The sequence below is a fragment of the Alexandromys fortis genome, unplaced genomic scaffold (genome assembly GCF_014885135.2).
Source record: "Alexandromys fortis isolate MF-2015 unplaced genomic scaffold, M_Fortis_MF-2015_v1.1 scaffold_312, whole genome shotgun sequence".
Lineage (NCBI taxonomy): Eukaryota > Metazoa > Chordata > Mammalia > Rodentia > Cricetidae > Alexandromys > Alexandromys fortis.
In genome coordinates this window covers 825,587-850,354 of record NW_026068184.1, presented here as the reverse complement: position 1 = coordinate 850,354, position 24,768 = coordinate 825,587, and the positions used below count along the sequence as shown (strand labels likewise).

Genomic DNA, 24,768 nt, shown 5'->3' with positions numbered 1-24,768 from the left:
TTTTTTTGGTTTTTCGAGACAGGGTTTCTCTGTGGCTTTGGAACCTGTCCTGGAACTAGCTCTGTAGACCAGGCTGGTCTCAAACTCACAGAGATCCGCCTGCCTCTGCCTCCCGAGTTCTGGGATTAAAGGCGTGCGTCACTTTTCTTTTAACAGGATTCCACTTCGCTAAGTTAGGACTCAATATACTGTCAAGTTTGACCTTGAACTTTCAATGTTTTTAAGCTAAAAAAAAAAAAAGAATCTTTTGTAAAGATAGACTCAACTCAGCCAGAAGGTGGCAGAAGGTGGCAGCTTACCCCCGAGTCAAGTCACTATTGCATCAGTAGACACAAGTTGCCTGACATTGAACTTCTGTTCTTTCTGTTTCCACCTCCAGGAGGGTTTAAGAGATGTCTGGTTTATAACCCGATGTTTCATGCACGCTAGGCAAACACTGGCGACTGAATTATATCCCCAGTCCCATGCAGAACCTCCGTGACTTCCCACTGTATCACACTGGACGTTGGGTAGAGTATTAGGAGCAGAAAGGTTCTGGACTGGATAGATGAACACCCCAGTATGTTTCTGTCCCCAACCAGTGACGTCCAAGCCAAGATTGTGGCTTCCTACCTGGTTATGTCTTGAAGTCTCAGTTCCCCATCACTCTCCTCTGACTCCTTTAGCCTACTGACCTCACTTCGTACAAGAACCCTTTGAAGGGATTCGAGTTGATTATGAGAATTTATGCTAAGTCTCATACTAGGTGGGCTCTGATTCCCTGCCGATAAAACGGGATGACCAGAATCTTTGTTGGGTTGGCTTATAAAAGGATTGGCTTCTATGGCCCCCAATATTCTAAAAGGATCAGAACAGGGGAAGAAGGTCTGAGGTCAGATGTGAAGGGTTCAGTCCCCTGCAGCCCAGGATAGCAGAGATGGGAAGACGGTGCTGTCGGGGAGTCCTTGGGGGAGGTCAGCCCATTCATCTCTCCAGAAACTGCCAAGAAAAGGTACCAGGATCCTGCCAGAGGCTGTGTTTGGTTAGGCCTCATTCTTCCTAGAGGTTGAGTGAAAGCCAGGGGATATTGAAGTTCTTCTTCCTCTTCCTTTCTTCCTTTCTTTCTTCCTTCCTTCCTTGCTTTCATTTTTTCCTTCCTTCCTCCCTCCCTCGCTCCCTCCCTTTCTCTGTGTGTGTGTGTGTGTGTGTGTGTGCGTGTCTGTGTATGTGTGTGCGCGTGTGCAGGTACATTTATGTGTGTGTGCATTTAGAGGCCAGATATCAATTTTGAGTGTCATTATTCAGGAGTCAGCAACCCTCTTTTATTTTTATTTTTTAGAATTAATATATTTTAAATTACATTTATTGGTGTGTGTGTATGTGTGTGTGTACACTCACTCATACCGAGGACAACCTGAAGAGGCTGGTTTTCGCTTTCTACCATGTGAGTCCCAGGAATTGAACTGTGGTCATTAGGTTTGGTGGCAAGCTTCTTTACCCACTGAGCTATTTTAAGGATCCAGGGCTAGTCATTCAAGCTAGGCTGACTCACTAGCAAGCCCCAGGGATTGCTCTGCCTCTGTCTTCCCGGATCTGGGCGTAGAAGCACAGGCCACCATCTCTGGCTTTCTAATGTGCTTTCTGGGGCTTGAACTCACACCCTCATGCCTGCAAAGTGAGCGCCCTATACACTTGTTTTCATGGCTCTGCTAATGACATCATTTTTAACTTGTCTAAGAAAAAGTTGAGGGTCAAGGGGAACAAACAAATGAAGGATGGGGAAAGGGGACAGTGTGATGGACAAGAAACACCTGGAGTGCCATGGTGTCCCCTCTGCATCCCAGGCCTTCCGCCTGCTTGCCTCCATCTCCCCATGTTTGCCCCCTTGTGGAGGTCCAGGAGGTCTTGAAGGGTGGAGTCTCCAAGTTTTCATCAGGCTAGGACACATCCCTTTTCAGACTAGCAGTACTTATGCCCCTCGTGAAGAACAACTTCATCATCTCCCTTCCAGCGAGCACCACGGGTAGAGTGTTCTGAGGAGTGAACTGTCCTGACCCTGCCTGGGCTAAACACAAGAGAACAAGTATCTAATGCTTTCCTTGAGGTGGAAGATGAAGGACTACCATGACCTGGACGTGGCCTTTGGGCTATTGGGAGCTCAAACTTCTGTGGCTACCTTCAGGTAGAGCCGGAAGCGGGTGGAGGAAGGGTGGAGTGGGGATGTCCCTAGGGAGCCACTCTCCGAGCAGCCAGCTGAGCACAGGGTTAGCGATCACAAGTCTCACTCTGTCCAGAGTCACTGTGGCCACTAGCGATCGTCTCCTCTCCATCATTCTGGGCCAAGGGACACTATTGAACTGCTCCAATTTAGAAGTCCAGAAAAAGAAAAGACACCGGGGACTTGGAGGAGGCCTTGTTCTGGGGGGTAGGTAAGCTAAGATTTTTTTTTTTTTTTGGTTTTTTGAGATAGGGTTTCTCTGTGGCTTTAGAGCCTGTCCTGGAACTAGCTCTATAGACCAGGCTGGTCTCGAACTCACAGAGATCCGCCTGCCTCTGCCTCCCGAGTGCTGGGATTAAAGGCGTGCGCCACCACTGCCTGGCGGTAAACTAAGATTTTATCCCATTCTGAAATCATCCCAGAGAGTTTTGGCCAAGTACGTTCTCAAAGTTTAGTGCCTGCTCCAGACTCTAAATCCATTCCATTATCACACCTAAAGCCCAGAGCTGTGAATCTCAGTAATACTGATGCCTGTTGGTGTCCCAGGTCCCCGAAACTTGCACCTCTGAGCTCTATTGTGCCATTATAAAAAGACTCAGTCAAAGTCTAGAGATCAGCCTGGCTCAGTCAGCCCCAAAGGCTGCAATGGGACTTAACTTTGGATTTTATCTTCAGCCAGAAATCCCTTCCAGATCTGGAGACCAAGAGGTTCTCAGGGCCCACCCTTCCACTGCTTACTGTCTAGGTGGGCCCTGAAGGACTGGAGTGTGTGTGACCAAAGTCCCTAGCTAGGAGCTGGCAAAGATGAAGGGTGAGGGTGTTCAGCAACCACTCCAGACAGTAGCAATCAAATCCACCCCACCCCCCAAGCACACAGTATGGGAAGAGACACAGAGACTGAATGTTAAACCACACACAAATGCATTCAGCCAACAAAATGAGAAGGAGGGAGAGTGAAGGAGGCCTTGGGGACCAGGGTCAGGAGGTGGATAGGAAGAAGCAGAGGTAGGGGAGATGAGAGGGATGCACCTGCAAAATCATCAGGGGTTAGGGAGGGAGAGCGATGGAAACCAAACCACAGACCAGGGGACAGCTAGGAGGTGGCTTGTTTGGAGAAAGTGCAAATGAAAAATTAAAGGAAGAAAAGGAAAAAGAAAATGAAAAACAAATCAATTCAGAGCAAAGTGAGAGGAGAGAGAGGGAGAGAGAGAGAGAGAGAGAGAGAGAGAGAGAGAGAGAGAGAGAGAGAGAATTCCAACTAAGCAGAGTGGGCGGACTTATCTGAGATGAGAGGGAGAGAGCAAGTGCACAGCTGAGCTGGGATACCTACCTTCTCAGTGGTCAGGGACAGGGATGCAACAACAAAAGAAAGACAAGAAAGTGTCTGCACGGGGAATGCGGGACTTGGTGGCTCCAAAAGGACCCCTGCCTTGAGCCAGCGGAGGGGAAACAGCCTGCCCTGCGGCTTCTGAGTGTCGCCTCAGGGATGGAAGGGGCCACTTTTCAGGCATCTCGGTTAGATTCATTATTTATTTACTTATTTTAAAATCTTTAGCTGCAGGCTCCAAAAGCCAAGCTTTTCTTAATTCTCTACATAACCAGCTCCCCGGAGGGCATGCATACAGCAGCTAATAAATGCGGAAACCACAGGGTGGATAGAGAAGGGGCATTAGCTTGGGAGAGAGGCCCAGATCAGGAGGAGAGAGATGGAAAGAGAAGATAAACAGGCACAGCAAGAGGGGGCAGAGAGTGTATGTGGGGGTGGATAGAGAGGCCAAAGAGAGAGAGAGAGAGAGAGAGAGAGAGAGAGAGAGAGAGAGAGAGAGAGAGAGGCTGGTTAAACAAGGCCAGTCAGCAAGGATGAAGAGGGCAGGACGGGAGCCACATATTTAAAAGGAAAAACAACTATAAGTTCAATTTGGAAGCTGCATCTTCCTCTCAGATCAGCCCAAGACTTCCTTATGACGTATTTAACTGCTTTTTGAGACAGGAACTCATGTAGCATAGGATAGCCTCAAACTCAGTATGTAATAGAGGCTGGCCTTGAATAACCGATTCTCCTGCATCTATTTCTCAAGTGCGGGGATTACAGGTGTGCACCACTAGCCCCAGATTTTATGCAGTGCTAGGGAGCCAGTCCAAGGCAAACACTGCCAGCCAAGTCCCCACCTGCCACTCTCTTCCTTTTTCTCTACAGTGATTGAACTACACGGGTAGGCCAGAACTCTATTACCGGGCTACATCCCAGGTTCTCCTTTTTAAATTTTTGATACTGATTTTTTGTTCTCAGATAAGTTACCAAGGGTGACCTTGTCTGTCCTTGGCCTTGCCATCCTTTTTCATCAGTTCTCCAGGCAGTAGGATTCATGTGAACACCATCAGTCATGGCTCTGTTTTCAGATGGAGGATTGTCTGGAGCAAAGACACCAATGGCTTGTTCCCCAACTAGAACAGGGCTTCTCTCTAGTCTAGACTCTCTAGCTTGGACAGCTTTACCCGAGTTAAACTTGCAGTTGCCTTCAGACCCCTCCTCTGGGCTTTCTAAGGACATAGGGCCTCACACTGGCTTCCTTTGCCTGTCCACAGCACCCAATTAGTGACCCAGGACAAGTCCCTTCTCTCTGTGGTCACTCGTTTCTTGCAAGGTCCTCTATGGACTCAGAAACACCAGTGTTGTTCATTTAAAACCTGAGCTAACTCCAGTATGTTCCCTGGGGTTAGCAAGAGGGCTACTTGCCCTTCCTTACTAAGCAGATGTTGTTGGTGTGGCTGTCATTCATATTTGGAGTTGTGTTCCCTTTTAAATTCTGATCACAAGAGAAGAAAGTATATAAAGATATGGGCATGACTAATGTATACTAGAAATTCAAACATTATCTCTGTATTAGAAGAAAGGCTTCCACAGTAACACACACACACACACACACAAGCAAAGTTCTAGAACACAGAAGAGAGAGAAAAGGAAAAACAAAACCCAAAACAAACCCAGAAAGTTAGCTTGCATTTTGGTACATTACAAAATTGTTTTCTTTTTAAATAAAGAAAGAGGAAATACAAACAAAAAACAAAGTTAACGGGGAAAAATGACATAAACTCCCCCACCCTCAGCTAAACAAGATATGGAATTATAGTATTACCACGTTTCAAATGGGAGGCTAAAAAACAAACAAAGACATAGGTGGGGTTAAAAAAACATTGAGCTTCTCTTTTTTTTTCCATATCTTTCTCTCTCCTTTTCTTAAAGACAGTGTCACAAGCTTATCCCCAGTACTTATGCCCAAAAACTTTTTTCAAAATGGTGAAGGTTATGGACATCCCGGCCCTCCCTCCATCTCACCTTCCTGGGTACAGGAGAACTAGCCTCTATAAAAGTCCCCTGTTAAAAATCTTTTTTTTTTTTTTAAAGGAAAAGAGAGGATCAAGCATAAGTTGGAGACCTGGGATGTTCAAAGTCTCAGACTGTGCAGGATGCAAAGGTAAGGGATAAGATTCTGAGCTATGAGTTGTGATAGGAGTAAAGAATGCCCTTGTAAACTCCCATGGCCATGTGAAAATGGAGTCCAGTTTTGGGTGGGAGATATAAAGTGCTACATAGACCAACTGCTGGCTCCTTCACAGCCATCTAGTTACTGTTGCCATTTTGTCTGCTTCCCCTGCCCCCATGTCTAGTTACTGTATCCATCTTGTTTACACATATACACGTGTGTTGCAAGGAGCAGTGGACAGGGAAGTTGTTCAGATTCCCAAGACCCACAGAAGGGTTCAGAAATAGGATGGGACCTACTTTCATCCCTGGTTTGGAAAACAAACCCGTGTTTGGGGATCTTAAATGAGGTCACAGATGAGAGACTGTTCAGGTAGTCTCTGTGCTCAGGAAGTTTCGGATGGCCATGCTTCTTTTTAGGCTAGTCCATCAGTTCTAGCCCTTGCTGGTTGCTTTAAGATACCCCATTGTGCCATCTCACGCTCTCAAGACAGATCCAAGGGACATCAGTGACCTTGACTGGTGGCCTAACCAAAGCCCCAGGAGGTAGGCCAAGAACCAGGCATTCTTTTAGGATAGTCTAGAGGCAGGCTTTCCCACAGAAATCCTGAGAACAAAAGCTTTGTGCCCTACCTCCCTTGGCCTTCCTCTCTGACGCCACAGGAGGAAGAGTAGTTCAGAAAAGGAAGGGCGTGAAAGAAAACAAATAAACAAAAAAAGCAAAATGAAACTGACAAGTACAGGTTCGTGTTAGCTGCTGAAACCTGGGGTCTGGGGAGGGGCTGTTTGTCACTCGGATGAGGCATCTTGGGCAATGCTTCGTGGGTGTGGGAAGGACCCAGCTATTCTACCTCAAGTTCTTGAGCACACCCAGTGGCTCTGTCAGGGCCGCAGCACCCTCTCCTCCAGAGGCCTCAACCTCATACTCTGATTGGCAGACAGATGGGGTCTATAGACCTTCGTGTGGCCCATGCGGGGAATAAAAACGTCTAGTGTTTTGTTCAGGCTCCTACGATCACCTCACCTGCCTGAAGATCTAGAGGTGACTGTGTCCCCTCTTAGGATGGATGGGGACAGTTTTGTGGTGGGGACCGTAATGGTAGGAGTGTTTTGGGTGTCTCGGTAGTGACAAGCCTGGGAAGTGAAGTTGGCAGGTTTGAGACACCAATCCAAACTGGGCGGTGCTGTGGCCAAGGACAATAAAAGTTCATTGCAGGTCCCAAGAGAAGAAGAAAGGGCTAAAGAGGGGTTAGGGGAGGGAAAGGACTTAGAGAAGGGGCAAGGGCTTGGATGTCACATGACATCCACTGGAGTTTGAATCACTTCTCTCCAGTTCCTGACTGCCGTATTTACTACCCACACCTGTTCCCCAGAAGGCAAGAAACCTCGGTTCACCTCCAGCGGCGTATCCCAACTATCCCTATGGTCAGGCCTTCTCTGGCCTTCGCTTTGCCAAACACGAAAGTGGCCCAGGCCTGCAGGTCCCCACCCCTAACCCCTCACCAGACCACCAGGTCCAGGTGGGAACAACATCCAACTGAGCATTCCAGGTAACTCCAGGCACCCGATGCCCCTTGCAGAGCACAAGGGAGGACTGGGAAGGGAGAGAGTGTCGAACGGGTCGCCCGGTGACCCATTAATGGCCCCGCCCCTCCAGCTACCCGCCCCTACCCCGCACGACGCAGCCCGCGAAAGCGGAGTGGCGAACCCTCCGCAAAGCCAAGCGTACGTACATCGGGCGGGCTGTGCGCCGAGCCGGGGCGGCCCCCGTGCGCTCCGCTGCGTTGCCTGCTGCCTCCGTTCTGCTGGGGCGACCCCCATCCGCTGCCGCCCGATGGGGACGGCGACCGGCTCCCGCTGGATCGCTGGCTGCCAGTCTTCTGCCCGTCATCTCGATGCTTGGGGCTTAGCCTGGGGGAGCGGAGGGATGGGGGGGGGGGGAGCAGGCGTGGGACGCCCCCTCTGCTTGATTCCCAACTCGCGCTTTCACGGAGAGAGCAACCCGAGCGAGCCAGCCCTGCACTGCCTTGAATTCCCATTTAGGCTCTTCCTCCAGGTGGGCACTAGCTTGCTTCTGGCTGATGAACTTTGGTCCTGGGAACTACCCTCTCCCCCGCGCACCCCGGCCCTTAGGGGACACAACACTCGCTTTCGTCCCCAAGTTACACTAAATACTTTTTTTTTTTTTTTTTGAGACAGTCTCGTGTAGCCCAGGCTGGTTTTCAATCCTACGTCTAGTCTAGAAAGACCTTGAACCTAAAGTGCTGGAATTGAAGGTGTGCACCCCAACACTTGGATTATGACCCTGGGGAGAGGGGAGGTCAAACCCAGAGTTTCGTGTACACCAGGCACACAGCCTACCAGCTGGGCTAAATCTCCGTCCCCACCTCACCCGCCAAGCATCACCTCTGGAGCCCGCCCTAGGGTTCAGCCTACCTGCTTGGTGATCCGGAATCGCTGTAGTGTGAGGTCACCGAGGGACTGTGGGAGGTGACGCTGCTGTGGTGGTGAGACCTTCGGCCTGGGGACTCAGCGTGAGGCCTGGTGTGGGCAAGGGGAGTCAGCCGGAACTGAAATGTTATCCACCTTGACCGTGGTGTTGCCTGGCCTGACCTCGGGGATTTGGTGTAACTGAGGAAGGTCACTGTGGGGTCAGCCCCACCCCCAGCACAGGCTCAAAAAAAATTACCTAAATGGGGTTGGGGCTGGGTGTAGGGTCCCCAAAAGTCATCAGAGAGTTAGGGAAAAGAGCCTTTTCTTGGTGACAGCCCCAACTCATCTCATCTTTTACCTGGTCTTCTTAGAATGGAGGGTGTGGGTTAAAGAGGTCAAAGGGCAGAAAGGATAGATGGGTGGCAAGGAGGCTAAGCGCCACCAGTCATAAGTGGCCACTGGCTCACAGGGCTTCCCCAGCCCATTTGAACGATTAGGGGGCTATCCTTTTTAGCCCAAATTGCCCTCGGAGGTTTGAGTCTAGGTAAGTTCAAGAGGTTGGTTTTGGGGGTGCTAAAAGGCCAGGTTTTCTGGGGCAGGAGGAGGAGAGCAGAGGGTTCTTACCTCTTGCGCTCTTTGTTTTTTTCTTTTCGTTTGCTCTTGAGGCTTCGAGATCTGCAGGAAGCAGAGACCAGGTCTGAGCACCACTGTGGCTGCAGAGTGACCAGAGTGACCGTAGAGCTCTGGATTCCAGCTGAGCTGGACAAGGAACTCCAGTTTGCTCCTCTGAGACCTAAACCACCCTGGCACACGGCCAGGCTTCATGCAGAGGGGTGTGCATGTATGTGGTGCTGGGGCAGAATCCGTGGAGTGCACATACCACCAAGCCATGCATGCCCAGTTTGTAACCTTCTGCTTTCCATATATCACTGGAGTGAGATCTCTTGTCCCCATGTAGCAACTTCTCTGATACCACGAAATCCTTTCCCATCCCAAACAAATATAACAAACACCGAGATTTAGGAAAGGGCTGGGATAGAGGGGTTCAGCTTGCTTTGGTCGTCAGTTTCACAGAGAAGCTGATGTAAGGGGGACTAGCTCAAAAGCCAAACCAAACCAAACAAAAAAAAAATAAAAATAAAAAAGGGGCGCGACTAGCTCACAATCCTGGTGATGGGGCTGTACATAGGATGGTTGCCACTAGGGGGCAGCAGAAGCCCACACCATCCTTCCACCCCGGGAGGGAGAAAGCGGGCAGAAATGGGGAAAAGAGGAAGGGTAGGGTGGAATTATTTCCATACTCCCAGGTATGAATGGCCTTTGGTAATTTCCTCCAAGGGAAGGGCCTGGAGACTCTGTCCCTAGTCAGGGTTGTAGGGAGGAGTCCGAATCCCAGGGTAAGGGCACAACTGGCCTACACTTTTTTTTTTTTTTAATTATGTGCATTGGTGTTTTGCCTGCCTGTATGTTGTGTGAGGGTGTTGGGTCCCCTGGAGCTGGAGTTGCAGATGGTTGTGAGCTGCCATGTGGGTACTGGGAATTGAATTCGGGTCCTCTGGAAAGAGTAGTCAGTGCTCTTAATGGTTGAGCCATCTCTCCGCCCCCCTGGGCTACACCTTTTGATCCCTGATACTGAGTTTACTAACTTCTGCCTGGCTTCCTCTTTTCCTCCAGTCAACCCAGAAGCCAGTACCATGGCTACCTGGCAGTCAGCCCTGTAGAGGGCTAACAACCTGGGTGCCAGAAAATCCAGGGCTAGCCCCAGCCTGGCCACCCCCATCTTCTACCCACTGAGCCATTCTAGTTCACAGAAATGCTTTGTCCTGGCCTGCCCCTTTCCCTGCAATTCGGGGTCCCGATGCTTCCACTATTGAAGAGGGCACATGCCATGGCTTGCAGCTCTTTCTGAACATACTTGGGGCTTTTACACGGAAGCTGAACAGAGGCAGGCAAAGGTCGACCTGTGCCCAACCTGTGCTCCAGCCCCATTTGCATCAGTGAAAGAACCTCTGGTGTGGAAGATGGGACTGGACTCGGGCACACACACACACACACACCCCCCTCGTGGTTTTGGTCCCTCAGGGAGTCTGGCAACCTCGGTGTGCCTGCTTGGGAAAGCATAGCTAACCTGTATCGCCTCTTCCTCCGGGACCCAGAATCAGACCTGTGGGCGATAGACAAATTCTTCTGAGTCTCCCTGGGAACAGCCACCGGCCACCGAGGGGCACAGTACAGGTCCTGAGTCCAGGGAATGAGACAAGCTGCAGGGGCAGGGGTGTGGGGAGGAGAGGGCAGATTACCTATCTCGGCGGTGCTTCTTCACACCCTTCTTCTTCTTGCGCAGGGGGGAAGCACTCCCACAGCTGTGGAGACAGGGGTGGGCACACTCGTGAGCTGGGGGTGGAGGGGAGAGGATGGGTATGGCTGAAGGGGCTTGGGGTATGGAAGCCGGGAAGAGGTCCCAGGGTACGAAACCCAAAGTTCCTTGTATAGAAAGCCAAAGACCCCTAAATTGATACTATTGCCCATCCCTTAGTCGCCCTTTCTCCTTTGTGTGTGTGTGTGTGTGTGTGTTTGTGTGTGTGTGTGTGTGTGTGTGTGTGCGTGATCTCCTTCCACTAGGTAGGTCCTGGTGACTCTACTCAGGTCATCAGGGTTGGTTACAGTTTCTTTGGTTGCTGAGCCATCTCACCAGCCTCCTATTCTCTCTCTCTTTCCCTCCCTCCCTCCCTCCCTCCCTCCCTCCCTCCCTTCCTTCCTTCCTTCCTTCCTAGCTTTCCTGGAGCTCCATAGACTAGGATGGCCTTGAACTCACAGAAATCCACCTGCTTCTGCCTCCTGAGTGCTGGAACTAAAGTCTGCGCCATCACCACCCAGCTGCCCCTGTGCTTTCTGAGTCGGGGTCTTTCTCTGACTTCTGAGACATGCCACCTTGGCTAGGCCGGCCAGCGAGCCCACTCTTTGGTTCGTTTGTGGTGTTGTTTATTTGGTTATTTTTGTTTGCTCATTTTGGAGACAAGCCTTGCTGTGTAGCCCAGGCTAGCCTTGAACTCATGGTTCTTCTACCTCGGTCTCTCAAGTGGTGGGATCACGAGAGTGTGCTTCTGTCATGAATAGGGAGAGAGAAGAAATGTTTCTTCTGGTCTGGTTTCTTTACAGGGCCTCACACTAGGCTAACTCACCGGCTCTGAGTGTCCCCAGCCCTTGGGATTTCTGGGTTGGGTATGCAAACACTGGTGCTGGCAAGTCCAGCGTTCAACCCCTGAGGTGCCAGGCCGCTGTCTTCCTTTCCCACCCACAAGTGCCTCCACCCTGGGCCCCAGGTCCCCCCCCCCCCCCCCCCCCTTTCCCCCCCCCCCCCCCCCCCCCCCCCCCCNCCCCCCCCCCCCCCGTCTCTTTTCCCCCATCACTGACCTGCATTCTGACTCTAGTCTCCTCTTTTTGCTGAAGGTAGATGCCAGAGAGAAAGGACAGACAGATGGACTCGATTAGCTAGTGGCCCCAGCTTGTACCTCAGGACAGAGGAGGGGGAGGACATAGAAACGGGGGGGGTTGTAGTTGAGGGCCGGTATTGATCCCCTTCCCAGGGACACCCACACTTGGATGGGGTTTACTTGAACCCTGGGAGGAGGGTTATGCCCAGTGGAGGTGGGGCTTAGAGCGGGGCAGGGCTTAGCGAGTGGGCGGGGCTAAGACATGGAGGGGTTAGCCTTCAGGATAGGGCTTCAAGTGGGTGGAGCTGGTTTAGGTTCCCGGATCCCAGGTGTAGCATCTGTGCCCCCCCCCCATCCTCAAGGCCCCTCCCGGCTTTGCCCTAGGACCATGCGCCGCTCTCACCGGCTCCTCCGATGACTGCCTTTCTTTTTCTTCTTCTTCTTGGGAGGGGGCGATGCGGAGCTGCTGGACCAGTGCTTGGTCCTGGGCGAGAAGGGGTGTCGGGGGCGGTAAGGGAGGCGGCCCCGTGTTGCCCTCCCCTCCGCCGCGGCGGCCGCTCACCTGTACCCCCGGTGCCCGCGGTAGCAGGCGACCGGGCAGTCGCAATCCACCGGGCCGTCGTCCTCATCGAAGGGTGGGTACTCCAGGCCCGGTTCCAAGCCGTCCATCCTCCGCGGGGTCTCTGCCATGCTAAGGAAAGACAGACGCTGCTCATTCGCCTCCGAAGAATGGCTTTCCAGCTGCTACAGCCTGGGTATGGCGCCATGGCCGGGCCTATATCCTCTGGGTTATATGTGGCTGGGGATCGGGGGGAGGTGCTTGCAGACCAAGGGGCTTGCCATCCTCAGCCCTGGAGGCTCTGATGAAGATTCGAGTAGCCCAGGCTCCTCGGTAGTGGTTTGCAAAGAGAAAGAACCCTCAAGCCTGGTAGTGCAGGCCTGGAAGGCTGAAGCTGAAAGAATTCAAGTTCAAGGGCTGTTGGACCAACCTAGCTAAGAATAAGCAATCAGATAAATGGCTGGGGACGCAGCTTCGAGGGCCGGGACTCAGCTGTTTAACGCTGGCCTGTAGGGAAGCCCTGGGTTCCAGCCCCAGTAACACACGCGCACACCCCCCACACCCTCCCACACACGCACATGCACGCGCACACCCTCGCACGCACAGCCAAACCAACCAAAACACCAGGAATGCAGAGTTGGTAGAATGCTCGCCTAGATTTCATGAAACTCAGGGTTCCCTGTGCAACTGGGTGTGGTAGGGCACTTTTGTAAATTCCTGTACTTGGGAGGTGGAGGCGGGACGAGTTCAAGGCTATCCTCAGATACATATGGTCCAGGTCAGCTGGGTTGCCTGAGATCTCAACAACGAAACAATTAGATCTGTCCCATTTACTGAGTGCCTTCTTACCCTTCACCAAGTCTCCTCCTAGTAACCGTTAGCCCTGTTGTCCTATCTTGGTGTCCCTACTGCCCTCCCTTTTCCTCAGTGGATTCCCTACTCTTTCAAAGAGCCCCTCCCCTATCACTGACATCTGCTTCTCCAGATCCCTGATCTCACCCTCTTCCGCCTGCACCTCCTTTCCCTCCTCTTTCCTTCAGCTTTGGCCTCAGCCCCTGAAATATTCATAGCCTCTCCTCACCCTCCCCCCCTCCGCAGCCTCCAGAGGCCTTCTAAGCTTCGAAGCTCCAGCTGCCGGTTGTCTTCATCAATCACGGCTGGCGCCGGAGGGTGAGGGTGAGGGTGGGGGCCTCAGCTCTCCGCCGCCTCCAGCTCCGAATCCACTCCCCACCAGGCTCAGGCTCCCAGCTCCTCTGACAGCGCCCCCCCCCCCCCCCCCCCCCCCCCCCCCCCCCCCCCCCCCCCCCCCCCCCGCCCCCCCCCCCCCCCCCCCCCCCCCCCCCCCCCCCCCGCCCCCAGGCGTCCTCTGCTGCAGATGCCTGGTTTGTGGTTGCCTGGTCCTCAGGGAAGAAGAGCTATCCAGTCATTTCATTCGTCTGTAAAACCATTGTGTGACCTGGGACCTGAGTAGGCCCCTGACTGAGCCTCTTCTTCAACTTAAGAATTCTTTTTAAAAATAACTGGAGTATTTTTCTTATTTTTCTTCTCCCCCCCTTTTTTTTGCTTCTTTTTTTTAGTGTTTTCCTTTTTTCTCTTTTCTTTCTTTTTTTCCTTTTTCCTTTTTTCGATTGTTTTTTTCAAGACAGGGTTTCTCTATATAATAGTCCTAGCTGTCTTGGAATTCGCTTTGTAGACCAGGCTGGCTTTAAACTCACAGAGATCTGCCTGCCTCTGCCTCCCGAGTGCTGGAATTAAAGGTGTGCGCCACGACCGCCCAGCGTAACATTTATTTCTTTACTTATGTGCGGGAGTGGGCTCACATGCGCCGCTGTGAACGTGACGGTCCGACACAGCCTGCTTTCATCCCTTCTCTTGGGAGCAAACTCAGAGAGTTAGGGGTGGCTCCTTTATTCTCTGGGCCATCTCAGTGGCCCCAAGTTTCTTCCTTATTCTTCCTTTCTTCCTTTTTTATTTTTATTTTTAAATTGACCGAGACTACAAATGACCTTCCACAGACCTGTCTCCACAGTAATGGGCTCCAGAGCAGCCCCTTCCATCTCCCTCATCATCTGTGCTGGTGGGGACAGTTCCCTGACGTCAGCAGGACACCCACACCCACGCCCCCTCTCTTGGAGGCTGTCCACACACAACTCACCCTTTCCCGTACAGAGGAGGGAAGCCAGGACAAGGGTACCAGCTTTGAGTTCTCAAAATAGATTTGAATCTATAAATGACTATTTTGGCTGACTGCCGGGGACCTTATCTACACGGGAAAAGAGAATCCTCTGGCTTGAAGCAGAGGATTAAGGAAGATTGTCCATCCGAGGCTCCTGACACACAGGCCTGGTCCATGACCCGGGCATTCCCTAGCAGTGATTACTTTGCAGGGGACATCTGCTGGCTTACTCATCACAGAGGCCTCTTCCTGGAAGGGACTCAGGAACAGCACAGAAACGGTGGAAGGGAGGGAGACTGGCTGTGGTGACGTGGGGAGGGGGCAGGGAGGCTACAGCAAGGCATGGTGGCACGTGTAATCACGGCACAGGAAGAGGAGTCAGGAGGATCCCAGGTTGGAAGTCTGCTGGACTACATAGCAAGTTCAAGATAATCCTAAACCAACCCTCAGAAACCCTGTCTCAATAACTAACTAATGACCGACAAGATGCCTCAATAGCTAAAGGCTTGTGCATCCACGCCTGACAGCCTGAGTTCAATTCCCAGTGCCCACACGATGGAGGGAGAGAACTGACTCCTGTGAGCTGTCCTGACCCCCCAACACACATGCTGTGATATACGCATTCTCTATCCCTCTCCTTTCTCTTTCCTTTGATTCTCAAAAATCAATTTAAAAAGTAAGAAATAAAAGGGCTGGGCCTCAGCAGATAGCTTATCACACAACCATCAGACTGGAGTTCAGATTGCCAGCACCTGCATAAAAGCCAGGCATGGTAGCACACAGAGGAAGAGCAGCCCTGGTGCTTTAGCCAGCCCAACAGATGTGATGAGTACCAGTTACAGAGAAACTCTGTTGAAAAAAAAAAAACTCAGGTGGAGAAAAATAGAGGAGGACATTCCACTGTCCTGTGACTTCCACATGCACATACATGTACACACGTGGGTGCGAGCGTATGCTTGCATTCGTGAATGCTCATGCCTATATCAGCTCTGGAGAGTTAGAGGAAACACACTCTCAAATTGAAAAGTAAAAGGATGGCTGTGAGTGTGGCTCAGTGGTAGAGCCCCTGCCTAGAATCCCCCAGTGAGGGGCTGGGGTGTGGTTCAGTGGTAAAATTCTTCTTTAGTGTGAGGCCCTGAAATCAGTCCCTAGCACATTGAAAAACAATAATTATGACCAGCTTGCAAACACTAGGTTGTCCCTGACAGCCTTGGAGCCATATTTGGGAGGCTTTTTTGGGGGGATGAAAGAGAGAATAGTGTGATCCTCCTACCTCCACAGAACCAACACCCTCACATGCCTTAATTCAAACCTCTCTGCTCTTCCTCATCTTGAAACGGGTGACTCCCTCCCTTCTGTCCTTGTCTCCCTCCTCTGACATGTCCAGCCCCCTTGCGCTCTAAGGTCCATCACCGCCCACACAGCTCCCCAGCCACACAAATGCCTGACATGCAAAACACAGTCTTCAGTGAAACTGGTAAAGGCAAGGGCAGCTCCAGTCGCTCGTGGGTGAGCTGGTGGGAGGTGGGAGCTTCAGCGGATACAGACTTGAACACAATGATGGCTATTTACAAAATCAAGTTGCTCCCTGTGGGCCATGCCTGAAACAGGACCTCTCTGGTCTTTGTAACTGCTCAGTTAGACTGGCCCCGAATATCCTTCATGTGCCCTTGCTCCCAGTTTCATCCCCTTCTCTTGTGCTTCCTTCTCTGATGGCTCCATCTCCAAGGTGTCTTCCTATATAACTCTCAACTTTATTTGAAGAAATTTACTCCATGCGTATGATTGTTTTGCCTGCATCGATATATGTGCACCACGTGCATGCAGTGCCTGCAGAGGCCAGAAGAGGGCATTGGATCCCCTGGGACTGAAGTTAGGGATGTTTGTGAGCTCGCAGGTGGGTGCTGGAGCCGAATCCTGGTTCTCTGCAAGAATGACACGTGCTCTGAGCCATCTCTCTAGCCCCTCCGCCTTAGTTTTGGGAGACAAGGTCTCTCACCGAACCTAGAGATCTCTGTTGGGACTTACCAGCAAGGCAGCAACCCTGGGACCCATGTGGTTCTGCATCTCTGGTGCTTAGCTTGCAGATGCCCACTGGCACACATGGCTTTTATGTGAGTGCCGAGAATCCAAACGCAGCTCCTCACGCTTTGCAGCAAACATTTTACCCACTGAGTCACCATCTCCCCGGCCTGTTTATTATCATTACTTTTTAACTTTTATTGTGTTGCTGTGGCCTCGTGCGCCGAACACTAGACTTACTTAACATGTTTTGCTCTTTTTTTTTAATGAAGCATTTTTTATGGTTTATTTAACTTTATTTTTTTTATGTGCATTGATGTGAAGGTGTCAGATCCCCTGGAACTAGATCTTCAGACAGTTGTGAGCTGCCATGTGGGTGCTGGGAATTGAACCTGGGTCCTCTGGAAGAGTAGTCAGTGCTCTTAACCACTGAGCCATCTCTCCAGCCCCCCATGTTTTGCTCTTAAATCCATGCTTGTCACCTAGTTGATGGCTCATCATGTCTATGGAATAGGAATTGGGCGTGTCATTCCACCATAGAGGTGACCAACATAGGCATAGACAGTTGGCTAGGACGTGAAAGGGTGCATTGAGTCAGACACAGTGGCGCTCACCTGGGATCCCAGCATTTGGGAGGTGGAGGCAGGGGGATCGGGAGGTCAGCAAGTTGGAGGCCAGTCTAAACTGCATGAAACCCATTCTCAAAGAAACTCAAAGCAGAGGGGTATGGGGGGATATCTCAGTCGGCAAAGGGCTTGCTATGCAAGCAAGAGAACCCGAGTTCAACCCCAGAAGCCATGAAAAAAGCTGGTGTAAGGGTGTGCTCATGTGATCCCAGCACTGGGGAGAGAGAGACAGGAGGATCTTTGGAATATGTAGGACAGTCTAGCCTAATGGTGAGCTCCCAGCCAGTGAGAGATTCTGTCAGAAAATATAAGGCAGATAGAAATTGAGGAAGATGCCAGCGGTGATCTGTGGCCTCCACATATATGCACACACACACACACACACACACACACACACGAGGTTCCTTCTCACTGGCTGTTCTTCATGCCAACTTTTTTTTTTTTAATAAAAAAGAGAGTTTGGGGTAAGTTTTATTACATTTATTGTGTGTGTGTGTGTGTCTGTGGTGTGAGTATGTGTGCTACAATGTGTCTGTAGAGCTGACTTGCTGGATTTTATTCTTTTTGTTTGTTTGTTTGTTTTTCAAGACAGGATTTCTCTGTGTAGCCCTAACTGTCCTTGAACTCACTCTGTAGAGCAGGCTGTCCTCGGATTCACAGAGATCCGCCTGCCTCTGCCTCCCAAGTGCTGGAAATAAAGGCGTGCACCACCACTGTCTGGTGATTTTATTCTCTTTATCCACTATGTCAGCCCCAGGGGTCAAACTTGGGTCATCAGGCTCAATGGCACACACCTTTACACACTTAGCCATCTCACTGGCTGGTGTGCCAACACTGTTTGCTTAATTATGTTTGTTTTCCATTAGCCAGGAGCACATCGGTCCAAACAGCAGAGGAGGGAGCCGAGATAGTGGTGGGGTTCTGGGCTAAGGGTCTTTCTTCTCTCCTCGTCCACTGTGCCTCCTGGCCTTACACAGGCGAGGGCAGAGCAGGGGAGGATCAGGGTCGCATTCTTTAGCTCATGCCTCATGGTGCAGGGCAAACATCCAATCTATGTCTATTATGATAATTGCTAGTCCGGGTGCCAGACAGTATAGCGAACACTTTCCATGTATTTATCTCATTTAATCATTGAGCATTCAGAACAAGCCTTTGACATGGGAACCATCATTAAAATTCCTATCTCACAGATAAAATGATGAGGTACAGGGAGGTCACATCACGTCTAAAATTAGACGTGTTGAGAAAATGACTGGATTTTGTTCACACTGTGTAAGAAAGTAGATTGTAAACATTGCCTCTGCAAGCCTGCTTTCCCAAGCACTTTCATATATTATATAACTCTCTCTCTCTCTCTCTCTCTCTCTCTCTCTCTCTCTCTCTCTCTCTCTCTCTGTCTTTTGGAACAATGTCTGACTGGTGAGATGGCTCGGAAGGCAAAGGCACTTTTGCACTTGCTGCCAAATCTGCTGACCTGAGTTCAATCCTTCGTGCCCTCATGGTGGAAAGAGAGAATCGGATCCCTACAAGTTGGCCTCCATATGCCATGGAACACGCATATGTTCACACACACACAAACACACACACACACACACAGTGTAAATAAACAAGGCTATGGGGAGGTTGTGGACTTTGGGAGATGGGGCCAGTTGAAGGACATGGGCCATTGTGGGGAATGTCTCTGACGGGGGACTTTCCTGCCCTTTTCTCTCTGCTAGTTTCTGGCTGCAGTGATGTATGCCATCTATTTCACAGCGAATTAACCCTCCAATACCTCGAGCAAAGCAGCCCAAGTTGTCTGTATCACGTACTTGGACCACAGGTCTGGAAAGGTAACAAACAGACTGAGCTCCCAACACCCAAGGGATGCACCTTCCAACGTTTCCAGGGAAACGTGTCCAAATAACATGGATCATATTCTGCTTTCGGGCCAAATCCTTCTGGCTTCTGGCGGGTCATTTCAGAGGCTAGTATAATATTCTGATGACGGTGTGGAGAGAAGATTGTCACAAGAAACGATCACTCGAATCAGCCTGTTAACCCCAAGGTGAGGAGCAGCCGCTTTCTAGGAGCGATGCCTCCTCTGTCGTGAAGCCAGTGTGATCCCCTAGTGACCCCAAAGGCTCTCAGGGTGGAGCCCTTTTATGCTGGGCATGCCTCCATTGTTTAATTTTTAAAATTAAATTTGTTTTATTTTGTATGTGATTGTTTTGCCTGCCTGTTTATGTGTACACCATATGCATGCTTTAAGCCCAGAGAGGTCAGAAGAGGACATCAGATCTCCTGGAACTGAAGTTAGGGATGGCTGTGAACCATCGTGGGTGCTAGGAATTGAACCTGGGTCCTCTGGAAGAGAAGCAAATACTTCCAATCACTGAGCCAACCCTCCCACCACCTATGCTTGTCAATTAACTGTAGGAGCTTTCCTAACATACCCCCAAACAGTAGTCTATAACTCATGGAAGGTCAAATTTGGAGGCCTAGGCATAAATGCGGGAAATGGGGGCTGTACAGAGTCTGGCAGTTGGCAGTTGGTAGGCAGCGTGGAGACAGCCAAGCAGAAGGAAATAAGTCAAATATAATTGAGCATATGGTATTGTTGGCAGTACGTAGATGATGGCGGTGGCCACCTAGCAGTGATGTGTGTTTGCCGTGTGCCAGGTGTTGGTCCTCACACTGACATTCATTTGTGTTTTTCTCATGCTGGGGATGGAAACCAGAGTCCCCTGCATGCTACATAAGGGCTTTAGAGCTGAGCCACGCCCTCAGAGCCTTACTGGGAGAGGGGTGTTCTAGGCAAGCACTCTATGGCTCATTCATACACCAGCCCTTCCCTGGGGGATTCTAGGCAAGTGCTCTACCACTGGGCTAGCCTATGAGATGGGCATCAGTACCTTCATTTTAAATATAAAGATATGAAGAGCCAGAAAAGTCAGGGTCTGCCCAAGCCATACTGCTGGGGTGTGGTACAGCTGGGATCCAGCAGCTAGAATGGTATCCCTAGACTTAGAATCCTTACAGATGTGTGGAGTGTCTGTCTCTCTCACTTATACATCAGAGAGGTGAAAACTGGCTCAGAGGCCAGTTCCTAGGAAGGTATGCGGCCAGTGACAAGCCTTTCTCCCCCCTTAGCCTTCGGTTTCAGCACCGCGGACAGCCCCCAGCCTCTGAATGGTGAGCAAGGCTGGGTGTAGTTGCTGCAGTTCTATTATTAATGTCTTTATTGCCGGTTTATGTGTGAATGTGTGTGGTGTATATGTATGTGGGTTATGTGTGCATGTGTGGGTGGGTGTTGGTGCCTGTGTGCATGGGCACAATGGTAGGGGAGGGCAGCAGTGTCTCGCTGTCACCGTCTCATTTTCTGGAGTCAGAGTCTCTCACTGAACCTGGAACTAAGTTGGCTGTCAGCAAGCCCCAGAGAACCTCCTGCCTCTGCCACCCATAGCACTGAACTTCTGATCCTCCTCTCTCTTGCCTCCCAAGTGCCGGGATTACAGGCACGTGCCATCAAACACAGTGTCTTTACTGGCGTTGTAGGCACCGAGCTAGAAGGCTTACTACATGAGTAAAGAAACTGCAGCTTTAGTAAAACCAGTAGTGATCCGGTTCTCAGGGCGGAGATAAACTTCAAGCAAGTTGAGTACATGCTTGCCTAACATGTACTGGGTTCTACATTCCACCCCCAGCATTGCACAAAATTGAGTGTGGTCATGCACACTTAGAATCTCAGCACTCTGGTGGTGGAAGCAGGAGGATCAAAAGTTCAAAGTCAGGCTGGAAAGAAGACTCGGTGGTTAAGAGCACTTGTGCTCTGCAGAGAACCGAGTTTGGTTCCTAGCACGTGAGTTAAGTGGCTCAGAACTGCCTGCAACTCCAGCTCCAGGGGATCTGACGTTCCTTGCTGGCTTCTGTGAGTACATGCACATGTGTGTGGATGCACGCGTGCGCGCACATACACACACATATAACCTTAAAAGTAAATCTTTTTGTTTGTTTGTTTTTGAGATAGGGTCTCACTATGTAGCTCTGGCTGTCATGAAGCTCACTCTGTAGACCAGAATGACCTTGCCTGCCTCTGCCTCCTGAGTGCTTGGATTAAAAGTGTGCGCCACTATGCCTGGATGTAAATGAATAAATAAATAAATAAATAAATAAATAAATAAATAAATAAGTAAATCCTTAAAAAAAGAAGTTCAAGGTTATCTCCAGATACATAGCAAATTCCAGGCTATCTTGGGGCACGCGTTACACACACACACACACACATACACACACACACACACATGCACACATGCACACACACCACCCTGTTTTAAAATAACACATGATTGAACATGTTGTCATGTGAACAGAGAGGAGACCACAAAGGAAGGTGCTAGGAGTAATGCAGACTGGCTTGAGCTGGAGGGTTGTCACCGAGAGCATGTTAGAAGGTAGAAAAGGCAAAACCCAGAAGCCCTGTCCTTCTCACTTATGGGAGATGAAGGAGGAAAGGAGCATTTTTATTTTCATGAGAGGCTCTAGGTTGTGATAGGTCCCAGATGTAAAGAATATGATCTTGTGGGGCTGACAAGACAACTCAGGAATTAAGGTGCTTGCTGACAAGCCTGTGGTGTGCACATGGTGGAAGGAGAGAACTGATTCCCCAGATGTTGTCTTCTCACCTCCACACTGGAGCTCACACACACACACACACACACACACACACACACACACAGTGGTAAATGTAAAACAAAGAAAAAAAGGTAAGTAAATGTTCCTCCCCTAGTAACTATTAACAGCCCACAGAGGCTCAGAAACCATTTTCAAATTGGATTTGGCATTTTTATTTATGAGTGTGTGTGTGTGTGTATGTGCACCCACCGTGCGTGCGTGCACATGTGCCAGTGCCCGGGGAGACCAGAAGTGGGCATTGGATCTCCTGGAGTTGGAGTTATGGGCAGGTGTGAGCAGACCAACAAGGGAACTGGGAGCAGAACTCGAATCCGCAAGGGAAGTTATGGGTCTTAACTGATGAGCTGTCTCTTGGGCCTCTGCTACCTTCTTTGATGACCCAATGAGTTGCATTAAGGTTGCATAGAGGATCACGAGTGAGGGATTATTTATAGAAGCATATGTGTCTCAACAGTGGTACACCATTAAAGAAAAATTCAAAAAATAATTTATTTCTATTTCATGTGCATTGGTGTTTTGCCTGCATGTATGTTTGTGTTAGTGTGTCAGATCTTGGAGTTACAGGCAGTTGTGAGCTGCCATGTGGTTGCTGGGAATTGACCCCGGGTCCTCTGGAAGAGCAGCCAGTGTGCCGTAATTACCGAGCTATCTCTCCAGCCCCATGAAAACGTTATTTTTCATTGGCCGTCAAGATGAGTCTCTGGATAAAGGTACCCACTGCCAAGTCTGGTGACCTGAGTTCGATTTTCAGCACCCACATGGTGTAAGAAGAAAAGTAACTCCCAGAAGTTGTCCTCTGACCTCCACAAGCACACCCTGGCATGCATGTACACTCACATGCTCATGCAGATACACACACACTTGTATAAGCACATGAGTAAAAAAATCGCTCTTCTTTCCCTAGCAATCATTAACTGCTCATAGAGCCTCAGAGAGTGTTTTCTTCTCTTTTCTTTTTCCTTCCTTCCTTCCTTCCTTCCTTCCTTCCTTCCTTCCTTCCTTCCTTCCTTCCTTCTTTCCTCCCTCCCTCCTTTCTTTCTCTCTCTCTCTCTCTCTTTCTTTCTTTCTTTCTTTCCTTTTTCTTGAGCTCACTATGTAGCATGACATTCCTCCTGTTTCAGAATCTAGAATCACTGATTAGGCTTTGGTGGAACTAAAGTAGAGAGAGTTGGGGATTCAGGAAGATACTTGCTCTTGAGCTGGTTCCACTGGCAAGAGAAAGACCAGAAACCTTTCCCCCAGCCTCTTGCACAGCCTCAGAACTGAGTAGAAAAGGATCATTAGCAAGGGGGTTACCCCCCAGACTGTATCCTGTAGGATTAACTGATATCTTTTGCCATCTCTCCAATTCAACATGCACCGTTTTCTATACTTTTTATTTTTAGTTCCCATGCTTGAATTTAGGACCTCCAGCATGCTAGGCTAGTGCTCTAATGCTGAGCCCCAACTCCACACCGGAGGCTTCAAGGCAAACATTCTACAACCACACAACTGCAGTCCCTCACTAGGGGCTTCTAGGCAGGTGCTCTATCACTGAGCTACACCCCAGCCCCTCACTGGGGGATTCTAGGCAGGGGCTCTACCAGTGAGCCAGACCCCAGCCCCTCTCTGGGGGATTCTAGGCAGGGGCTCTACCACTGAGCCAACCCTGTGCCCATTGACATTTGGGTTTCTAGGACACATTACACGCTTACTCTGGAGTTCATTTCACAGGTGGGAATAACCAACCCACAGATTAAGTTGTAGCTTGCCTGTGGTCACACTGTCAGTCAAGGGCAATGCTGGGGTCTGAACATCTCTGACACACCCTGGTTTATAGCCATGATCCTTGGTCTGACATCTGGGCCCTCCTGCTGCTGACCCATACGGGACCCAGGTGGGCAACAAATGGCTTTCGGGGACCTCAGGTGTGTACATGTACTCTGGTTCAGGTCAGAACTTCCTATGAACAGAGTCCATGATCTCTCCTTCACTCACCCCAGCCCGTAATGGACAAGCCTCCCCGCCCAGGCACCCAGCTGCAGCACGAGATGCCCCCTCCCTTTCTGTCACCAGGCAGTACTCACATGTGGGCCCCAGGCCGGTCTTCCCTGGTCAGTACGCCCTCTTTCTCCATCAGCATCTGCCGGAAGGTCCCAACCTTCTGCCGGATCTCCTCCTCTAAGTACCTGTGGGGCACAGGGACCCGGAGGGCTCACTGCTAATTTTAGGTCACTCCTTCAGCTCGCTCCCACCTGCTCTCCAGTCCTTGGTCACAGTGCATGCTCTCATTGGCAACTGCTTTTTTGTAGGAGTTCTGTTATTCTCTCTCAATGTATCCTCTCCATCCCCCTTCTCCCTGCCCTCCCCTCCCCACCCTACCTTCTGCTTTCTTTCAGCCCACCCTTCCCTCCCCTGTTTCCCCTCTTTTCCCCCTTTTCCTTCCCCTCCCTCCTACTCATTTGTTCTTCCTTCCCCTTCCTCTGCTTTCCTCCCCCTCTTCCACCCTTCCACCTCCTCTCCTCTCTCTGTATTTTATATTTCTCTCCCTCCTTCTTTTCTTAATAATGTTTATTAGGCTCATCTAACAAACATTGAAAACTTTGCATTACTATTTTTTTTTTTTGAGACAGGGTTTCTCTGTGGCTTTGGAGGCCTGTCCTGGAACTAGCTCTGTAGACCAGGCTGGTCTCGAACTCACAGAGATCCGCCTGCCTCTGCCTCCCGAGTGCTGGGATTAAAGGCGTGCGCCACCATCGCCCGGCTTCCATTACTATTTTATATATGAGTGTTTTGCCTGTATGTACATCTGTGAAACACATGTGTGCCTGGTGCCCAAAGAGGCCAGAAGACAACAGATCCCCGGCAACTGGAGTTACAGATCCTTGTCAACTGTATGGGTGCTGAGAATCAAACCCAGGTCCTCTGGAGGAATAGCTGGTGCTCTTAACTGCTGAACCATCTTCTCAGTTCCTCATTTTTTTGTAACAGTCTTGTTATGTTGATGTGGGATTCCCCTCTGTGTTCTGTGAATGCCGTTGGTTAATAATGAAACTGCTTGAGCCTGTTTGGTAGGGTAGAAAAGAGCTAGGCGGTTTGTGGGGCAAACTAAACTGAGTGCTGGGAGAAAAAAGGTGGAGTCAGGAGAAGCCATGTAACCCCACCTGGCTCACACATACATTTT

The 24,768-nt window shown here is 50.3% G+C and overlaps 1 protein-coding gene across 2 annotated transcripts in view; it reads right to left on the bottom strand.

Moving 5' to 3' along the window:
- The window catches only part of Srrm3 (serine/arginine repetitive matrix 3), a 37,211-nt gene that overhangs the window by 9,472 nt on the left and 2,971 nt on the right, over positions 1-24,768 (bottom strand). For both annotated transcript variants that reach the window (XM_050129324.1, XM_050129323.1), the window contains exons 2-10: positions 23,672-23,773; positions 12,111-12,239; positions 11,952-12,032; positions 11,529-11,558; positions 10,415-10,477; positions 10,243-10,278; positions 8,739-8,789; positions 8,118-8,222; positions 7,415-7,592 (exon numbers count right to left, since the gene is read on the bottom strand). In XM_050129324.1, the coding sequence (XP_049985281.1) occupies positions 7,415-7,592; positions 8,118-8,222; positions 8,739-8,789; positions 10,243-10,278; positions 10,415-10,477; positions 11,529-11,558; positions 11,952-12,032; positions 12,111-12,239; positions 23,672-23,773 (775 nt within the window). The remainder of the gene's footprint in view (positions 1-7,414; positions 7,593-8,117; positions 8,223-8,738; positions 8,790-10,242; positions 10,279-10,414; positions 10,478-11,528; positions 11,559-11,951; positions 12,033-12,110; positions 12,240-23,671; positions 23,774-24,768) is intronic.